At 52.6% G+C, this 20542-nt stretch overlaps 2 protein-coding genes across 5 annotated transcripts in view; one reads left to right on the top strand and one right to left on the bottom strand.

Annotated features, from left to right (window-relative positions):
- Positions 1–5436: 5436 nt before the first annotated feature.
- On the top strand, positions 5437–18870 carry bbs10 (Bardet-Biedl syndrome 10). 4 transcript variants are annotated; one of them, XM_078217592.1, is made up of 4 exons: positions 5437–5700; positions 11247–11334; positions 14639–14851; positions 15808–18870. In XM_078217592.1, exons 3-4 carry the CDS (start codon positions 14646–14648, stop codon positions 17747–17749), a joined length of 2148 nt encoding a protein of 715 aa, XP_078073718.1. In that variant the 5' UTR covers positions 5437–5700; positions 11247–11334; positions 14639–14645; the 3' UTR covers positions 17750–18870. The 4 variants fall into 4 exon arrangements, with proteins under 4 accessions (XP_078073718.1, XP_078073720.1, XP_078073719.1 ...); XM_078217594.1 differs by having other exon boundaries at positions 5458–5600; XM_078217593.1 differs by lacking the exon at positions 5437–5700 and adding an exon at positions 10177–10276.
- hsd17b8 (hydroxysteroid (17-beta) dehydrogenase 8) overlaps positions 18813–20542 on the bottom strand; it is a 46923-nt gene continuing 45193 nt past the window's right edge. The window contains exon 14 of the mRNA XM_078217591.1: positions 18813–19515. Coding sequence (XP_078073717.1) covers positions 19499–19515 — 17 coding nt within the window. The 3' untranslated portion in view covers positions 18813–19498. The remainder of the gene's footprint in view (positions 19516–20542) is intronic.

Genomic DNA, 20542 nt, shown 5'->3' with positions numbered 1-20542 from the left:
CAAGGCTGGAATCAAACCTGTTGTCCCTGGTGCTGTGAGGTAGCAGTGCTAACCACTGTGCCACCATGGGGGGTAGACACTCGGTGTGAGGGAGGGTGGCGGTGATAGAGGAACAGGATTTGGTGTGTGTTAAAACACAGGCAGCAGAGGTTTGGATTGCCATGTTTACAAGAGGTAGAAGTTTGATTTGATTTGGTTTATTATTGTCACATGTATTGGGATAATGTGAAAAGTATTGTTTCTTGTGTGCTATACAGACAAAGCATACTGTCCATAGAATACATAGGGGAGAAGGAAAGGCAAGGGTGCAGAATGTAGTGTTACAGTCATAGCTAGGGTGCAGAGAAAGAGCAACTTAATATAAGATAGGTCCATTATTATAACTTCAGGAATTGGCTGTGATGGAACTGTGCTTTAATGCACAAAATGAAAATAAATAATAACCACAAGCCTGTGGTGAACACCACAGGTCCCAGCTGGGGCTAAAAGGTTAATGGACCCACTCAGGGTCTTGCTTTATACAGGGCTCAGTACACAAGCTCATTTATTTATTATTGTCACAAGTATTAACACTGCAATGAAGTTACTGTGCACATTAACACTGCAATGAAGTTACTGTGAAAATCCCCTAGTCGCCACAGTCTGGCGCCTGTTCGGGTACACTGCGGGCGAATTTACCATGGCCAATGCGCCGAACCAGCATGTCTTTCAGACTGTGGAGGAAACCGGAGCACCCGGAGGAAACCCACGCAGACCTGGGGAGAACATGCAAACTCCACACAGACAGTGACCCAAGCCGGGAATTGAACCCGGGTCCCTGGTGCTGTGAGGCAGCAGGTGCCACTGTAAGCGCCGCCTGGTTGGCTAATTACCAATCCCTATTGAGTTTGCATTCAACAAGCCCAACTGGGTGGTCAATTAGCGATTTCCAATGCAGATCACGGGAGTTATCACATCCATTCAAAAGTCTGATGGCAGCAGTGAAGAAGCTGTTCTTGAGTCAGTTGTTACGTGGAATATGTGAGACCAGACAACAGTGGATTAGAATAAGTGCAGTTTAGGCATAATGAAGGTACGAATGTGGGTTTCAGCAGCAGAGAGATGAGACATGGCAAAGTCACGCAATGTAATGGAAGTGAAAATAGGTGGTCTCAGTGATGACACATATATGAAGCTGGGTTTAGTCTTCTTACCTAAGAAAGGATATACTTGCCATAGAATAGGTGCAGCAAAAGTTCTCCAAACAAGGGGTACGGGGAAGGCATGGGCGTATGGCGTTGAGGTAGAGGATCAGCCATGATCACATTGAATGGCAGAACATGCTTGAAGAACCGAATGGCCAACTCCTGCCCCTATTTTCTATGTTTCTATTCCAGACAAGAGGGAGACAGAACATAGGAAAGTACAGGTCAGTTAGCCCAATATCTGTCATTGGTAAAAAGTAGGATCCATTACAAAATTGTAATGCAATCAGGCAGAGTCAACATGGTCTTGTGAGAGGGAAATCGTGTTTGACAAATTTATTGGAGTTCTTTGAGGATGTAACAAACGAGGTGGATGAAAGGGAAACAGTACATGTAGTACGTTTTGAATTTCCACAAAAGCATTTGATAAGGTGCTACATAAAAGGCAACTGTGCAACATAAGAGTTTGTGGTGTTAGGAATGATATATTAGCATGGCTAGAGAACTAACAGGAGGTAATGGAGGGCCACATTAATCAGTGCTGGGATCTCAACTACTTATGATCTATATGAATGACTTGCGTTATGGACAGAAAGGTTATCAGTTCAAACGGCACTGATGTTTCCTCTCACCATCCATTTGCAAAGAGAAAGCTGTTTTGAATGTGTTTTTAATTTGGTGGCCTATTTTCCCAACCTGTTAGTTTTTGTATATTCCAAATTCCCTACAGTAGATTTGCAGTTGCATGAACTCATGTTAGACTATTGCACGCATCCAAAAATTGTGAAAAGGAGGGTCCGCAACTTCAACCTCTGAATTCATAAGGTAAAGGATGGGATAGAGAAAAGAAGATTTTACATTCCTGAGACTCCAGAGAAAATGAATATCGGTCCACATTAAGAACATAAGAAATAGGAGCGGGAGTAGGCCATCTAGCCCCTCGAGCCTGCCCCGCCATTCAATAAGATCATGGCTGATCTGATAGTGGTTTAGTTCCACTTACCCGCTCGTTCCCCATAACCTTTAATTCCCTTATTGATCAGAAATCTATCTACCTGTGACTTAAACATATTTAACGAGGTAGCCTCCACTGCTTCAATGGGCAGAGAATTCCAGAGATTCATTACCCTCTGAGAGAAGAAGTTCCTCCTCAACTCTGTTCTAAACTGACTCCCCCTTATTTTGAGGCTGTGTCCTCTAGTTCTTGTTTCCTTTCTAAGTGGAAAGAATCTCTCTGCCTCTACCCTGTCTAGCCCCTTCATTATAGAACATAGAACATAGAAAGCCACAGCACAAACAGGCCCTTCGGCCCACAAGTTGCGCCGATCACATCCCCACCTCTAGGCCTATCTATAGCCCTCAATCCCATTAAATCCCATGTACTCATCCAGAAGTCTCTTAAAAGACCCCAACGAGTTTGCCTCCACCACCACCGACGTCAGCCGATTCCACTCACCCACCACCCTCTGAGTGAAAAACTTCCCCCTGACATCCCCCCTGTACCTACCCCCCAGCACCTTAAACCTGTGTCCTCTCGTAGCAACCATTTCAGCCCTTGGAAATAGCCTCTGAGAGTCCACCCTATCCAGACCCCTCAACATCTTGTAAACCTCTATCAGGTCACCTCTCATCCTTCGTCTCTCCAGGGAGAAGAGACCAAGCTCCCTCAACCTATCCTCATAAGGCATGCCCCCCAATCCAGGCAACATCCTTGTAAATCTCCTCTGCACCCTTTCAATGGCTTCAACATCTTTCCTGTAATGAGGTGACCAGAACTGCGCGCAGTACTCCAAGTGGGGTCTAACCAGGGTCCTATAAAGCTGCAGCATTATCTTATATATCTCCATAAGATCTCCCCTCAGCCTTCTAAACTCCAACAAGTACAGGCCCAATCTACTCAATCTCTCCTCATAAGCTAACCCCCTCATCTCCGGTATCAACCTGGTGAACCTTCTCTGTACTCCCTCCAAGGCCAATATATTCTTCCGCAAATAAGGGGACCAAAATTGCACACAGTACTCCAGTTGCGGCCTCACCAGTACCTTGTACAATTGCAGCAAGACCTCCCTGCTTTTATACTCCATCCCCTTCACGATAAAGGCCAACATTCCATTTGCCTTCTTGATCACCAGCGCCCAGCGCAGCGAGAATCCGGGTTGGATGCACCAGGAGAGGGACAGAGCCTGGTGGGGGTGGGGCCTGGCTGAGGGGGCGGGGCCTGGCAGAGGGGATGGGGCCTGGCAGAGGGGGCGGGGCCTGCCAGAGAGGGCGGGGCGTTAAGACAGAGCATTCACTGGGTTGATTCCTGGGAGGAAGTGGTGCCTTATCAGGATATATTGCACAGGAAACTCATTGGAGTTTAGAATCACAGGATTTTTACAGTTCAGAAGGAGGCCATTTAGCCTATTGAGTTCGCAAGGACTCTCTGAAAGAGCATTCTGCATTGTCCCAATCCATAGAAACATAGAATCCCTACAGTGCAGGAAGAGGCCATCTGGCCATTGAGTCTGCACCGACTCTCCGAAAGGGCATCCCATCCACACTCCCCATCCCCGTCCTATCCCTGTAGCCCCACGCATTTAGCATGGCCAATCCACCTAACCTGCACATCTTTGGACTGTGGGAGGAAACTGGAGCACCCAGAGGAAACCCACGCAGACACAGGGAGAATGTATAAACTCCGCACAGACAGTCACCCAAGGCTGGAATCGAACCCTGTCCCTGGCACTGTGAGGCAGCAGTGCTAACCACAGTGCCACTGTGCCGTCCTATTTGCCCCTGCCTTATCCCGGTAATCTTGCACATTCTTTCTTTTCCGATAACAATCCAATTCCTTTTGCAATACCTCGATCAAATCTGCCTGCCTCCACCATCCTCTCAGGATGTTCATTCCAGACTCCAATCGCCCTCCAGGCAAAATAAATTTCCCCCCATCACTTCTATTCCTTTTGCCAATTATTTTGATTCTGTGCCCTCGAAGAAGGAGAGGTGATTGGATTGGAACATGTGAGATTCTGAAGGAGGCTTGACAGGGTGAATGCTGAGAATATGTTCCTCTTGTGGGAAAATCTCGAACTGGGCTATGTTTAAAGATAAGGTGTCTTCCACTGAAGATGGAGATGAGGAGGAATTTCTTCTTCAGAGGGTCATTATTAGTGGGGATTCTCTTCCCCAGGTAGCAGTGGAAGCTGGGTCATTGAATATATTCAAGGCTGAGTTGGATGTTTGTTTTGATAAAAGAGTGAATTGTGGGGGACAGACGGGAAAGGCCTTTTCAGATCAACCATGGTCATATTGAATGACGGTGCAAGCTCCTGTTTCTTGTGTTTTTATATGCGATGTTGGGTAACAAGGCGAAGGTGGCAATGATAAGCATTTCGGTAACTAGAGTAGAGAGTTGGGTGGCAATTGTAGACAGGTGACAATTCATAGAATCCCTACAGTGCAGGAGGAGGCCATTTGGCCCATCAAACCGGCACCACTACAATCCCACCCAGGCCCTATCCCCATAGCCAAAAATTGGCCGTCAAAAGCCGTCAATTGTAGACAGTTAGAATCATAGAATCCTACAGTGCAGAAGGAAACCATTTGGCCCATCGAGTCTACAATGACCACAATCCCACCCAGGCCCTATCCCCATAACCCCATGCATTCACCCTAGCTAGTTCCCCTGACACTAAGGGACAATTTTGCACGGCCAATCCACCTAACCCGCACATCTTTGGACTGTGGGAGGAAACTGGAGCACCCAGAGGAAACCCACGCAGACACGGGGAGAATGTGCAAACTGGGGGTCGAACCCGGGTCCCTGGCGCTGTGAGGCAGCAGTGTTAACCCTGTGCCACTATCACCTCTCATGTCATTTGGTAGCAATTGTGAAGAGTTGGGTGACAATTGTAGAGAATTGGGTGACAATACTCGTGAGTTAGATGGGAGGGTCAAACTTTGCCAATCCCATATTTTACGATTTTATAGAGATATTCCTGTCTCCCGATTCCCTCACCAAGATGGCCACCCCTCTCACTCACCAAGATGCCCGACGGGTCTTTCCTTCACAATGATGACAACCCGTCCCCTCACCAAGATGGCCGGCCCACCAGGCCCTCTCCCTTACCAAGATGGCAGACCGAACTTTCCTTCACTAAGATGGCCAGCCTCCCTCTCACTAAGTTGGCTGTACGACGCCTTGCCTTTACCAAGATGGCCGGCCCGATCAGAGCACCACGGCACGCCGCGGTCACGCGGGTTTGGTGGCCGGGGGGGCGGTCCTGGTGTCGCCGGGGTGGCTGAAGGACCGCCTGAGGAGGAGGGAGAAAAACTGCGTGCAGCCTGAGGGACTAGGCCGCAGCCACTCTGGGAAGGTCAAGCAAGCTGACCTGTTGGTCAATAAGAGGGGCTGGATTAGCTGAGCTCCTTGTGAGAGTCACAGGGGCTGAGGGAGAGATTCATTATCCCCAGTGCCCCCCTCCCCCAGGGTTGGCTCCTCACTGACCTCCAGCATAATTCCTATCCTCAGGTACAGTCTGAAGGATGGAACTCATTCAGTAGCCAGCTCTGATGAAGGGTCATCCAGACTCGAAACATTGGCTTTATTCTCTCTCCACAGATGCTGTCAGACCTGCTGAGATTTTCCAGCATTTTCTGTTTTTGTTTCAGATTCCAGCATCCGCAGTCATTTGCCTTTATCTGTAAAGGGTCATATCGGACTCGTTAACTCTGCGTCTTTCTCTCCACAGATGCAGCCAGACCAGCTGAGTTACCATCGAACCACTAATGTGGAGAAGAGGCCATTCGGCCCATCAAACCTGCACCGACTCTCTGACAGAGAATCTTGATTTGATTTATTATTGTTGCATGTATTGGGATACAGTGAAAAGTATTGTTTCTTGCGAGCTGATATGTTTTGTCTGTAACAGCTCTTATCCAGGCCCTCCCCACCACTCTATTCCTGCAACCCTGCATATTTACCCCACTAATCCCCCTATCCAACACCTCTTTGGACATTAAGGAGCAATTTAGCATGGCCAATCCACCTAACCTGCACATCTTTGGACTCTGGGAGGAATATGGAGCACCCGGAGGAATCCCAGGGGTTCTCCCCAGACACGTGAAGAACGTGCAAATTCCACACAGTTACCCTTGGCTGGAATCGAATCCGCACTGGTGCTGTGAGGCAGCAGTGTTAACCACTGTGCCACCATGCTGCTCCAGTTTATTGGCACTTCTGTTTTTGTTTCAATAGCCCAGTCCAGCCTGGACTCCGGAAAGGGAGAAGCTTGCAACCCCTACTGCGCCTTTCGCCTCCCCGGGAGATCACAGAGCTCCTTATCCAGCTACCACCCCTCCAAACAGTGGGTGACCACAACCCTCCAGGATTGGACCTTAGAGATTCTTAGGGAACCGAGGTGGATCAGCCTCCAGGTCCCCATCCGCAGAAAATTCATCAGGAAGTTTTTTTAAAAGTGTTTTATTTCCAAACGAGTACCAAGGATACTGGAAAAATACAGCAGGTCTGCCAACATCTCGCAAGAGAGAAACTGAGTTAATGTTTCCGGGTCCATAGATGCTTGGTCAGAACATTGTTTTCTTTTTATTCTGTGTCATTTTTTTTTCTGACCATTTCTCTTTAAGTTAAAATATTGCAAAATCGAAAGGGGGGGTGGATGGTTGCGGGTGTGGGGTTAGGGGTCGGCGTGGGGTTAGGGGTCGGCGTGGGGTTAAGGGTCGGCGTGGGGTTAGGGGTCGGCGTGGGGTTAGGGGTCAGCATGGGGTTAGGGGTCGGCGTGGGGTGAGAGGTCGGCGTGGGGTGAGAGGTCGGCGTGGGGTTAGTGGTCGGCGTGGGATCAGGGGGATGATGGGTCAGGGGTGGGTGTGGGGTCAGGGGTGGGTGTGGGGTCAGGGGTGGGTGTGGGGTCAGGGGTGGGTGTGGGGTCAGGGGTGGGTGTGGGGTCAGGGGTGGGTGTGGGGTGGGGTCGGGGTGGGTGTGATGTCAGGGGTGGGTGTGATGTCGGGGGTGGGTGTGGGGTCGGGGGGGGGTGTGGGGTCGGGGGGGGGGGTGTGGGGTCGGGGGGGGGGGTGTGGGGTCGGGGGGGGGGGTGTGGGGTCGGGGGGGGGGGTGGGGGTGGGTGTGGGGTCGGGGGTGGGTGTGGGGTTGGGGGTGGGGGTGGGTGTGGGGTCGGGGGTGGGGGTGGGTGTGGGGTCGGGGGTGTGGGGTCGGGGGTGTGGGGTCGGGGGTGGGTGTGGGGTCGGGGGTGGGTGTGGGGTCGGGTGTGGGGTCGGGGGTGGGTGTGGGGTCGGGGGTGTGGGGTCGGGGGTGGGTGTGGGGTCGGGTGTGGATGTGGGGTCGGGGGTGGGTGTGGATGTGGGGTCAGGGGTGGGGGTGGATGTGGGGTCGGGGGTGGGGGTGGATGTGGGGTCGGGGGTGGGGGTGGATGTGGGGTCGGGGGTGGGGGTGGATGTGGGGTCGGGGGTGGGGGTGGATGTGGGGTCGGGGGTGGGGGTGGATGTGGGGTCGGGGGTGGATGTGGGGTCGGGGGTGGATGTGGGGTCGGGGGTGGATGGGGGTGTGGGTGTGGGGTCGGGGGTGGGTGTGGGGTCGGGGGTGGGTGTGGGGTCGGGGGTGGGTGTGGATGTGGGGTCGGGGGTTGGGGTGGGTGTGGATGTGGGGTCGGGGGTTGGGGTGGATGTGGGGTCGGGGGTTGGGGTGGATGTGGGGTCGGGCGTTGGGGTGGATGTGGGGTCGGGGGTGGATGTGGGGTCGGGGGTGGATGTGGGGTCGGGGGTGGATGTGGGGTCGGGGGTGGATGTGGGGTCGGGGTGGATGTGGGGTCGGGGGTGGATGTGGGGTCGGGGGTGGATGTGGGGTCGGGGTGGATGTGGGGTCGGGGTGGATGTGGGGTCGGGGGTGGATGTGGGGTTGGGGGTGGATGTGGGGTCGGGGTGGATGTGGGGTCGGGGGTGGGGGTGGGGTCGGGGGTGGGGTCAGGGGTGGGGGTCGGGTGGGGTCAGGGGTGGGGGTGGGCGTGGGGTGAGTGGGGTTAGGTGTTGGTGTGGGGTTAGGGGGATGGTGGTCGTGTGAGGTCAGGGGTCGGTGTGGGGTCAGGGGTCGGTGCGGGGTTAGGGGGATGGTGGTCAGTGTGGGGTCAGGGGTCGGTGTGCGGTTGGGATTCTGTGGGGTTAGGGGGATAGTGGGCAGTGTGGGGTTGAGGATCGGTGTGTGGTCAGGGGTCGGTGTGTGGTTATGGTTGGTGCGGGGTTGGGGATCGGTGTGTGGTTATGTTCGGTGTGTGCTTATATTCGGTGTGGGGTTAGGGGGTGGCAGTCGGTGTGGGGTTGGGGGATCGGTGTGGGGTCAGGGGTCGGTGTGGGGTCAGGGGTCGGTGTGTGGTTATGGTTGGTGCGGGGTTGGGGATCGGTGTGTGGTTAGGGGGTGGCAGTCGGTGTGGGGTCGGGGGATCGGTGTGGGGTTGAGGATTGGTGTGGGATTGGGGGTCGCTGCGAGGTTGGGGGTCGCTGCGAGGTTGGGGGTCGCTGCGAGGTTGGGGGTCGCTGCGAGGTTGGGGGTCGCTGCGAGGTTGGGGGTCGCTGCGAGGTTGGGGGTCGCTGCGAGGTTGGGGGTCGCTGCGAGGTTGGGGGTCGCTGCGAGGTTGGGGGTCGCTGCGAGGTTGGGGGTCGCTGCGAGGTTGGGGGTCGCTGCGAGGTTGGGGGTCGCTGCGAGGTTGGGGGTCGCTGCGAGGTTGGGGGTCGCTGCGAGGTTGGGGGTCGCTGCGAGGTTGGGGGTCGCTGCGAGGTTGGGGGTCGCTGCGAGGTTGGGGGTCGCTGCGAGGTTGGGGGTCGCTGCGAGGTTGGGGGTCGCTGCGAGGTTGGGGGTCGCTGCGAGGTTGGGGGTCGCTGCGAGGTTGGGGGTCGCTGCGAGGTTGGGGGTCGCTGCGAGGTTGGGGATCGCTGCGAGGTTGGGGATCGCTGCGAGGTTGGGGATCGCTGCGAGGTTGGGGATCGCTGCGAGGTTGGGGATCGCTGCGAGGTTGGGGATCGCTGCGAGGTTGGGGATCGCTGCGAGGTTGGGGATCGCTGCGAGGTTGGGGATCGCTGCGAGGTTGGGGATCGCTGCGAGGTTGGGGATCGCTGCGAGGTTGGGGATCGCTGCGAGGTTGGGGATCGCTGCGAGGTTGGGGATCGCTGCGAGGTTGGGGATCGCTGCGAGGTTGGGGATCGCTGCGAGGTTGGGGATCGCTGCGAGGTTGGGGATCGCTGCGAGGTTGGGGATCGCTGCGAGGTTGGGGATCGCTGCGAGGTTGGGGATCGCTGCGAGGTTGGGGATCGCTGCGAGGTTGGGGATCGCTGCGAGGTTGGGGATCGCTGCGAGGTTGGGGATCGCTGCGAGGTTGGGGATCGCTGCGAGGTTGGGGATCGCTGCGAGGTTGGGGATCGCTGCGAGGTTGGGGATCGCTGCGAGGTTGGGGATCGCTGCGAGGTTGGGGATCGCTGCGAGGTTGGGGATCGCTGCGAGGTTGGGGATCGCTGCGAGGTTGGGGATCGCTGCGAGGTTGGGGATCGCTGCGAGGTTGGGGATCGCTGCGAGGTTGGGGATCGCTGCGAGGTTGGGGATCGCTGCGAGGTTGGGGATCGCTGCGAGGTTGGGGATCGCTGCGAGGTTGGGGATCGCTGCGAGGTTGGGGATCGCTGCGAGGTTGGGGATCGCTGCGAGGTTGGGGATCGCTGCGAGGTTGGGGATCGCTGCGAGGTTGGGGATCGCTGCGAGGTTGGGGATCGCTGCGAGGTTGGGGATCGCTGCGAGGTTGGGGATCGCTGCGAGGTTGGGGATCGCTGCGAGGTTGGGGATCGCTGCGAGGTTGGGGATCGCTGCGAGGTTGGGGATCGCTGCGAGGTTGGGGATCGCTGCGAGGTTGGGGGGGAAAGGCTGTTTGACTGGATAGTCATGCATCGTCTGATTGGATGAGGAGGATTTATTTTATGCTTTATGCCAGGCGTGAAACGCGAGGCTGACACACCCAGTGCAGTCCTGTGGGAGTGCTGCGCTGCCTTTGGCCTGAGATCGTAAACCGACAGGCATCACCCCCTCCCCCGGAAAGGTGACGTAAAATACTCAACAGCCGCTAACATGCAGAAGAATGGGGGCGGTGGGGGGATGGAATCCTGTATCCCTGAATCAAGGTCACTGTATATGTGTTACATTTGTGGCTGATTACCCCACAGGCTGGCCTTAGACCCACTGGAGTTCAGAAGAATGAGGGATGATCTTCTCGAAACGTATAAGATCCTGAGGGGATTGACAGGGTGGAGAGTAAGAGGATGGTTCTTCTTGTGGGTGAGATTTGTCGGACGGCACAGCTGCCTCGCGGCGCCAGGGACCCGGGTTCGATTCTGGCCTTGGGTCACTGTCTGTGTGGAGTTTGTACATTCTCCCTTTGTTTGCATGGGTTTCCTCCGGGTGCTCCAGTTTCCTTCCCCACTCCAAAGATGTGCAGATTAGGTGGGCAATGCTAAATTGCCGCGCGGTTTCAGACCGACAAGCAGGTTAACTATGTGAGCTTACGGGAATAAGGCCTGGGCGGGATTGTGGTCAGTGCAGACTCGATGGGCCGAATGGCCTCCTTCTGCACTGTAGGGATTCTATGATTTTATTCTATGAATTTTTTTCTCTTTTGAGTGTTGTTAGTCTGAGGGATCCTCTTCCCAGGAAGCAGTGGAGGCCTGATCGAGACTGAGTTAGACAGATTTTTAGTAGATAAAGGAGTTGAGGGTCATGGGGGGTGCGGGAGTAGAGAGGAAGGTGGTGTTGAGGCCACAGTCATTTCAGCCACATCTTTATGAATGGCATAGCAGGCTTGAAGGGCAGAAAGGCCGACTCATACTCCTCAGTCCTTATTGCTGTGCACAAAATGGCTGCTGTGTTGCCTACATTAAAATGGCAGCCGCACTCGGAGTATGTCATTAGCTGTGAGACGCTTTGGGATGTCCTGAGGTGAGGAAGTGAGGGTCTATCTTTCATTGAATTTTTTTCACCAAATCTCAATTCTACTGTGATCTGATTTCTCCCAGGCCGGACATGATGGATTTGCAACCACAGCGAAGTACTTCAGCAGCTGCCCCTCATCGAGGGACTGGACTGAAGATTCCCCACCTGGAGGTGAGTACCTGTGGAAGGTACTGTACACCTACAAGGTGCAACAGTCCCTGGTCAGACTCAATTACCTGATCGAATAGTGACAAATACCTGTGTTTTCATAATGCTTTTGAAGGCAGGAATCTGCACAGTTTCATAGGAAGTTTCACTGTTGGTTCGACAGCCAGGATATGGAGGAAGGAGCTGTTATGTAACCCTGTGCTTTACCTGCACTGGGAGTCTTTGATGGGGACAGTGCAGGGAGTGCTTTATTCTTCATCCAGTCCCGTGTTGTACCTGTCCTGGGATTGTTTGATGGGGACAGTGTAGAGCAGTGGTTCCCAAAGGGTGCGGCGCGCCACACTGGTGCGGCGAGAGAGGATGGCAAGTGTGGCGGGAAGATTCAAGGACAATCAAAGAAACATTTAAACATGGATAGATATTTTTCCAAAGTGAGAGCAAGAGCATCAAGTGATGCTGAGGATGATCCGAGTCCACGTTGTGATCCAGAGTCGCCGTTCGAACAGAGTGCTGAAGAAGAGTCGTTTAATTCTACACCAGTAGCAGGCCCAAGCAAACCTCCAAAAAAGAAAGTTTGTCGACAATATATGGAGAGCTATCTGAGTCTCGGTTTCACATGGACTGGAGATAAAAACGTACCTCGGCCTATGTGTTTGATCTGTGGTGAGAAGCTTTTCAATTCCAATATGATCCCAAGCAAGATGAAAAGACATCTGTTGTCAAAACATGGAAATCTGGCAAACGAGGATGTTCAATATTTTGAAAGGCTTTTGGAACAGCAGAAATACCAACAATCATATTTCAAAAAACAAATGACAGTCTCAGATAAGATGCAGATTGTATCTTACCAAGTGGCTGAATTGGTTGCTCAACAGACAAAACCACATAAAATAGCTGAAAAATTGATTCAGCCTGCCTGCAGCTTGATTGTGAAAACTTTGTTTGGTGATGATGCTGAGCGAGAAGTTATGGAAATTCCTTTGTCTGATAATACAATTCGCAGAAGAATAGTTGATATGTCAGCTAATATTGAGAAGGGTGTTTCCGAAAGTATGAAGAATTCTAAATTTGCCATTCAAGTTGATGAATCGACCGACATTAGTGGAAAAGCACAGTTGCTTGCCTATATCAGACTCATTCACAATGACGAAATAATCACACAGTTTCTATTTTGCAAGGAACTTGAAAAACATACCAGAGGACAAGATATTTCCCAAACCTTGTCTGAGTATTTGGAAAAAGTTGAGATTTCATGGGATTCTTGTATTGGAATTTGTACGGATGGAGCACCATGTATGATAGGGAATGTGAGAGGCTTGGCAGCACTCATCAAACAGAAAAATCTCGATGCAATATCAACTCACTTATTTACACAGAGAGGCATTAATCACCAAGACCCTTGTAGCTGATTTGAAGTTGGTTCTAGATCAGATTATGCGCATTGTGAACTTCATCAAAGCAAAACCACTAAAGGTGCGGTTATTTGCTCAACTCTGCAAAGACATGGAATCAAAACATCAATGCCTAATTCTGCACTCGGAGGTTGGCTGGATGTCCCGTGGAAAAGTTTTAAATTGGGTGTTGGAACTGAAGAACGAATTAAGAGAATTTTTGGAACAAGGGAACCCATTGTACCACCAACTGGATGACAATGACTGGTGTGCAAAGCTGGCATATTTGGCCAATATCTTTTCCCGGTTGAATGTGCTCAATGCCAGTATGCAAGGCCGCGATGACAATATCCTCACAACTACAGACAAACTAACTGCATTCAAAAAAAAGCTTCAGCTCTGGCTCGGAAGAGCGATGCAACATAACCTCGAAATGTTCCCACTGGTAAAAAGTTTTAAAACGAGCAATGAATTGTACGGCCTCATACAGGAACATCTTGCAACATGGTAGAAAAGATTGATCATTACTTCCCATCGTTGCCGGCAGAAAAATTTGACTGGGTTAGAGACCTCTTTGCGAATTCCAGCTGTTCAGGTCTGACATTGGTTGAGGAGGAGGAAATGGCCTGCATTTCGAGTGATCGCACCTTGAAAATGAAAAGAGTCCAGTATGCCACTGGACTCTTTTTGGATATACAACCAGAAACAGTGTCCACGCATCTCTTCAAGAGCATTAGTTATTCTTCTGCTATTTTTCTACAGTTCTCCACGACATATTGTTGTGAACAGGGATTTTCAGCTCTGACAAATATCAAAGACCAGAAAAGAGAAAGGCTTCTTTGTGTTGATGAGGAGATGAGAGTTTGTTTGTCTCAAATTAGACTAATATAAATGAGATTACCCGACAAAAACAAGCTCACACCTCTCGTTGAGTTTGTATACTTACTTAAGGTTACATATGTAAGAGGCTCGTCTATAAGTATATTTTGGGATTGAATCATGTTTTTATGTAGCTGCATTGTTTTATACTTTCTGGATGTCCCATGATATTATAAAGTAGTTGTGTTCTATGTTATGAATCAAGCACTGCTAGGGGTTGTTTTTTTTTGTTTTTGAATGTATTTGTTATCAATAAAAAATTCGGTGTGGCGCGAGCAAATTTTTATTCTGAAAGTGCGGCTCAGTGAAAAAAGTCTGGGAACCACTGGTGTAGAGGGAGCTTTACTCTGTATCTAACCCCGTGCTGTACCTGTCCTGGGAGTGTTTGATGGGGACAGTGTAGAGGGAGCTTTACTCTGTATCTAACCCCGTGCTGTACCTATCCTGGGAGTGTTTGATGGGGACAGTGTAGAGGGAGCTTTACTCTGTATCTAACCCCGTGCTGTACCTGTCCTGGGAGTGTTTGATGGGGACAGTGTAGAGGGAACTTTACTCTGTATCTAACCCCGTGCTGTACCTGTCCTGGGAGTGTTTGGTGGGACAGTGCAGAGGGAGCTTTACTCTAATGTGTACAGTTACAGCAGCATGGTGGCACAATCAGTTGCACTGCTGCCTCACAGCGCCAGGGACCCGGGTTCGATTCCCAGCTTGGGTCAGTGCCTGTGTGGAGCTTGCACGTTCTCCCCGTCTGTGTGTTGGTTTTCTCTGGGTGCTCCCGTTTCCTTCCACAGTCCGAAAAAGTGCTGGTTAGGTGCATTGGGCATGTTAAATTGTCCCTCCGTGTACCTGAACAGGCGACGAAGTGCGGCGATTAGGGGATTTTCACAGTAACTTCATTGCAGTGTTAATGTAAACCTACTTGTGACACTAATAACATAAGTAAATTTAAAAACTTTAAATGGTCCATTTCACTGTGCAAAGTACAATTGATGAATGTTCCTCACTGATTTTCAGTGTGTGTTGTTCCTCTGATCCAGGTTGACTATGGGGCGTGTGGAGTTGCAGTCTGAGTGTGAGATGGAGATTGAGAAACTGGTACAAACGGCCGAAAGCCTGGAGAGTATCGTGGTGCAATGTTTCGGGCCTCACGGTCGTCAGGTGCTGTTTGTCAGAGCCACTGGAGATATCCTCATCACCAAGGATGGGCGCACGATACTGGAGTCACTGCTACTAGAACACCCGGCTGCCAGGTTTGCACCAAAGTGGTGTCATATTGGTTAGATACAGAGTAAAGCTCCCTCTACACTGTCCCCATCAAACACTCCCAGGATAGGTACAGCACAGGGTTAGATACAGAGTAAAGCTCCCTCTACACCGTCCCCATCAAACACTCCCAGAAAAGGTACAACACGGGGTTAGATACAGAGTAAAGCTCCCTCTACACTGTCCCCATCAAACACTCCCAGGACAGGTACAACACGGGGTTAGATACAGAGTAAAGCTTCCTCTACACCGTCCACATCAAACACTCCCAGAACAGGTACAACACGGGGTTAGATACAGAGTAAAGCTTCCTCGACACTGTCCCCATCAAACACTCCCAGAACAGGTACAACACAGGGTTAGATACAGAGTAAAGCTCCCTCGACACTGGCCCCATCAAACACTGTGGAGATGCCGGCGTTGGACTGGGGTGAACACAGTAGGAGTTTTAACAACACCAGGTTAAAGTCCAACAGGTTTATTTGGTAGCAAATACCATAAGCTTTCGGAGCGCTGCTCCTTCGTCAGATGGAGTGGAAATGTGCTCTCAAACAGGGCACAGAGACACAAAAATCAAGTTACAGAACACTGTATTCTGTATTACAGTATTCTGTAACTTGATTTTTGTGTCTCTGTGCCCTGTTTGAGAGCACATTTCCACTCCATCTGACGAAGGAGCAGCGCTCCGAAAGCTAATGGTATTCGCTACCAAATAAACCTGTTGGACTTTAACCTGGTGTTGTTAAAACTCCGACTGTACCCATCAAACACTCCCAGGACAGGTACAGCATGGGGTTAAATACAGAGTATGGGGGTTTTGGGGTGGGAGTTACGGGGTGGTATTTGCAGAGTGGGTATTAGTGAGTGAGGGGTTTCGAGGCTGAGGATCAGGGTGGTGTTTATTGCTGATGATCTGTATCGAGTTTTGTCCTTTTACTTGCAGGTTGATGGTGCAGAGTGTGTCAGCTCACTGCAGCCTCGTTGGAGATGGAGCCAAGTCCTTCATCCTGTTACTTGCCGCCATGCTGCGGGCATCACGAGCAGAGACTGGAGACGGGATGCCCGCCTGCCAGGCTGCCCGGCGACTCCAGCTAGCCAGAGGGCTGGCCCGGCTGGAGCAGGAGGTGCTGGGACCGGTACTGACCAGGCGCCTGGCCCCCCACTGCGGCTCAGCCCTGCGTCTCTCCAGCGGGCAACCCTACCTGCCCGGGGAACAGGCTTCCCGGGTCCTGGGTGCCTACTTTGGGGGCAAGGTCAGCCCATCCCACGCCCCCTTCCTGACCCAGCTGGCCTGCGAGTTCCTGCAGTGCCTGGGGGACGGGGTGACGGAGCCGGCACTCAGCCTGGCAGCCGACTGCTTCCCCGGCCTGCAGGCGACGGTGCCCGGCTTGCCTGTGGGCAGCAGCAGGGTGCTGGAGGGGCTGCTGCTGAGCCGCGGCTTCTCGCTGCGTTGTGGCCAGGGGGAGACCAGAGTGCTGGTTGCAGCCAGCAGCCTGCTGCCCCCTCTGACCGAGGTCGGTTACACCCTGCAGCTGGAGTCACCAGCCAGACTGGCAGAGGCTCGGCACTGGGCCCGGGCCCAGGCGGAGGAGGCCCTGGCTCGCCTGCGGGCCCTGGGGGTGGGACTGTTACTGTCAGGGCCCCGGCAGCCGGCCTGCGTGCTGGAGCTAGCTCGTCGGCACGGCGTCTCGGTTGTGGACTGCCTGCCGGACGAGGACCTGTGCCTGGTCAGGAGACTGACGGGGGCCCAGCCGCTCTCCCGGGTGGCAGAGGCCCAGCCTGCAGACACCGTGCCGGCCAGTTTCGCCAGGCCAGCCCCTCTAGGGTCTGGCGGGCAGGTCCTGGTGGGATTCCCGTGCTGCCACAGCTTGCGAGCCCACTGCCTGGCAGTCTGCGCGCCCGCCCTGGGACTGGCAGAGCAACATCGTGACGTCATCCACAGTGCCTTCAAACTGCTGATGTTCCTCCTGCCCAGGCCTGAGAGAGGGAGCAAGACACAGGGAACTGGAGATCTGGAGAGAGAGAGCGAGAGACAGGGAACTGGAGATCTGGAGAAAGGGAGTGAGAGACAGGGAACTGGAGATCTGGAGAGAGAGAGCGAGAGACAGGGAACTGGAGATCTGGAGAAAGGGAGTGAGAGACAGGGAACTGGAGATCTGGAGAGAAAGAACGAGACAGAGGGAACTGGAGACCTGGAGAGAGAGAGCAAGAGACAGGGAACCGGGGATCTGGAGAGAGAGAGCGAGAGACAGGGAACTGGGGATCTGGAGAGAGGGAGTGAGAGACAGGGAACTGGAGATCTGGAGAGAGAGAGCGAGAGACAGGGAACTGGGGATCTGGAGAGAGGGAGCAAGAGACAGGGAACCAGAAAGCTGGGCAAAGCCGAGGATCAGACTGAGGGCATGACGGTCACTGGTGGTGAGGGTGGACCGCACTGCCAGCTGGCAGATCCACCAGCCTGGCGAGTGCCCTGGGAGCTGAGTGAATGGGAGCCACCGGCCGGTAGTGTTCTGCCCCCAGGTGGTGCCTTTGAGTTCCTGATGCACCATTTCCTCCGGTGTGAAGCCGAGAGCCAACTGCAGCCTGACACCAGGGCGGCATGCAGGATCGTTGCGGACGCCTTGCTCAATGTCCCCAGGCACCTTCACCCATGGGCAGACCGAGGCAGGGACTTCCTGCGGGCCCACGCCAACTTTGCAGCCAATCTTCGGGAGCAGGGAGTGCCGCCAGCGGTAGAGGGGCCCCTGGAGGTGGTGGCCGCCAAGCAGTACCTGCTGGTCTCCGTGATCCGGTGCCTGAGGAGCCTGCTCGCCATCGACCGTGTCATCGCCGTCTGCGGAAGGCTCCGGAACAAACCACCGGCCGGGAGCGGGGAGTCAGAGTAAACTGGAATTCGGTGCCAGCAGCAGCGGAAACCCGTCACCGCAAGCTGATCGTCTTCCGGAGAACCCGTCACCTTGACAGCAACGTGGCCAGGAGGGACTGGGGGGGTGGTAACCATCACCACGAGAGCCCCATCTCCAGGAGAGGTGTGTGTCACCCAGGCAACCCATCACTGTGAGAGCCAATCACCCAAGAGTCGTAACCGGCAGAGCCAATCACAGAGATTTGTCACTGGGAGGGCCAATCACCAAGAGACAGGTCACCAGTCGAGCCAATCAGTGAGACAGCCAATCACCGGGAACATCGTCACCCAGAGAGACACCCCAAGTTTGTGTAAGTCTTGGAGGAGGAACCTCCCCCTTCTCCAATCAGCTTGGCTCATGTAGATCAGGCCCAGGACAGGGTGGTTTGGTCGCTCGCCCTGTCTTGTCAGCCTGGATCGGAAATGTCTCAACTTGTTGAGACTCTGAATTGGATTTGATTTGATTGAATTGGAAAAGTATTTTAAAAAAAGCTGCCATTCCATTGTATCACAGCACAGAAGACCTTTCGGCCCATCATGCCCTGCCTCTTTGAAAGGCCTATATCAATAATCCAGATTGGCCTGCTCTTTCCCTATCGCCCTGCCAGTTTCACCTTGCCAACTATTTACCCAACTCCTGGGAATTTTCAGAGAACCCTTTAAGGACTTGTGAACAGAAACCTAGAAACAATTCCTTATCTCCCATTCTTGAAGGGTTGTTAGAATATTTAAAAATGTCAGTCCTGAACATCTAAGAGGGCAACAGATAAACACTTGAGGAACTCTGTTCAAAGAGACTGCTGTGCATGAGACTATTGGTGTTTCGTGATTTACAGACAGACAGAGAGACGCCTTCCCCAGCCCTTTAACTGGCTCCTTTAAACAGGCTGTCAATTGGAGCTAAGCGGATTCCCAACTCCCCACCGCCCTGCCAGAGACAATAACGCAACATCCAGGAACGCTAATTCCCATTCCAGCTCTGACAGACAATCAAGAATCCCGGCACCATTATCAGAGGCACAGACTCTGCATTAATCAGAGGATTTCAGTCGATGGACGTGTTTACTGACAATGTTTTCATAATAAAGTTACATAATTGTACAGCGAGTTGTCATTAATATCGAGACACCAGAGCACAGGAAATGGTGTGGGACCCATAGTCGATCTGGCTCGACAGGGAAACCTGCCCCAGAATCATCAGTGGCTGTCAAACCCAGTTTTGGAACCATGCTCCCAGCGGCTGTGGGGTGTGTCGGATACCCCTGGCTGTGGATCGCTGGCCCTGTTTGCAGGGCAGTGTGGATCGTAGTTTAGGAGACCTTCCCAGGCTTGCATTTCCCGCCACAATCACTGTCCCTCTGACTAATATACTGGAGGGGGCTCGCTGACTGCTGCAGTTCACTGTGGTGATTCAGCGGGTTTACCCAGCCAGTTTCCAACTCGGTTCCTGTTTTATGCCAAGGGGGCGGGTGGGAGACATCGGGCCAGGTTCCTGGACAGTACAAATCCGAGCAGGGTACGACCTCGTGCTCCCCTGAACCCTCCGACAATTTGGGTGACATTTGCTGTCTGGGCGACGCTAAAGGCTAGGCACTTGGGTGTAAGGAGAATGGGCAGCTCTCGGGGAACAGGATCCCAGTGAGGTGGCAGGATCCATTAGCCAAATCCAAGTGAGATGTTGCCAGCTCTGGTCACATGTTCTCTTGGTCTCCTGTACCTTTTTCGATCGTCACATGAAAAGCCCTCCTGTAACAGAGATATAACACAAATGTTATCAGTTCAGGATCCTTCCTTTTACCACCAACCCGGATCGAATTTCAAATAGATTACAAGAAGCAGGAATAAACCATTCAGCCTCTCGAGCCTACTGTGCCATTTAATATCATAGAGTTTAAAATGTATTTATTAGTGTCACAAATAGGCTTACATTAACACTGCAATGAAGTTACAGTGAAATTTTCCCAGTCGCCACACTCTGGCACCTGTTCGGGCACACTGAGGGAGAATTTAGGATAGCCAATGCACCTAACCAGCATGTATTTCGGACTGTGGGAGGAAACCGGAGCACCCTCAGGAAACCCACGCAGACATGGGGAGAACGTGGAGGTCGGTCACCAGTGGAGTGCCCCAGGGATCTGTTCTGGGACCCTTACTCTTTGTGATTTTTATAAATGACCTGGATGAGGAAGTGGAGGGATGGGTTGGTAAGTTTGCTGATGACGCAAAGGTTGGAAGTGTTGTGGATAGTGTGGAGGGATGTCAGAAGTTGCAGCGAGACATTGATAGGATGCAAGACTGGGCGGAGAAATGGCAGATGGAGTTCAACCCAGATAAGTGTGAGGTGGTTCATTTTGGCAGGTCAAATAGGATGGTGGAAAATAATATTAATGGTAGGACTGTTGGCAGTGTGGAAGATCAGAAGGATCTTGGGGTCCGAGTTCATAGGACGCTCAAAGCAGCTGTGCAGGTTGAGGCTGTGGTTAAGAAGGCGTATGGTGTACTGGCCTTCATCAATCGAGGAATTGAGTTTAGGAGTCGTGAGATAATGTTGCAGCTATATAGGACCCTGGTCAGACCCCACTTGGAGTACTGTGCTCAGTTCTGGTCACCTCATTACAGGAAGGATGTGGAAGCCATAGAAAGGGTGCAGAGGAGATTTACAAGGATGTTGCCTGGGTTGAGGAGCATGCCTTATGAGGATAGGTTGAGCTCAGCCTTTTCTCCTTGGAGAGACGAAGGATGAAGGTTGACCTGATAGAGCTGTATAAGATGT

Source organism: Mustelus asterias, chromosome 8 (assembly GCF_964213995.1).
Source record: "Mustelus asterias chromosome 8, sMusAst1.hap1.1, whole genome shotgun sequence".
Taxonomy (NCBI): domain Eukaryota; kingdom Metazoa; phylum Chordata; class Chondrichthyes; order Carcharhiniformes; family Triakidae; genus Mustelus; species Mustelus asterias.
This window is presented reverse-complemented; position numbering and strand designations above follow the sequence as displayed.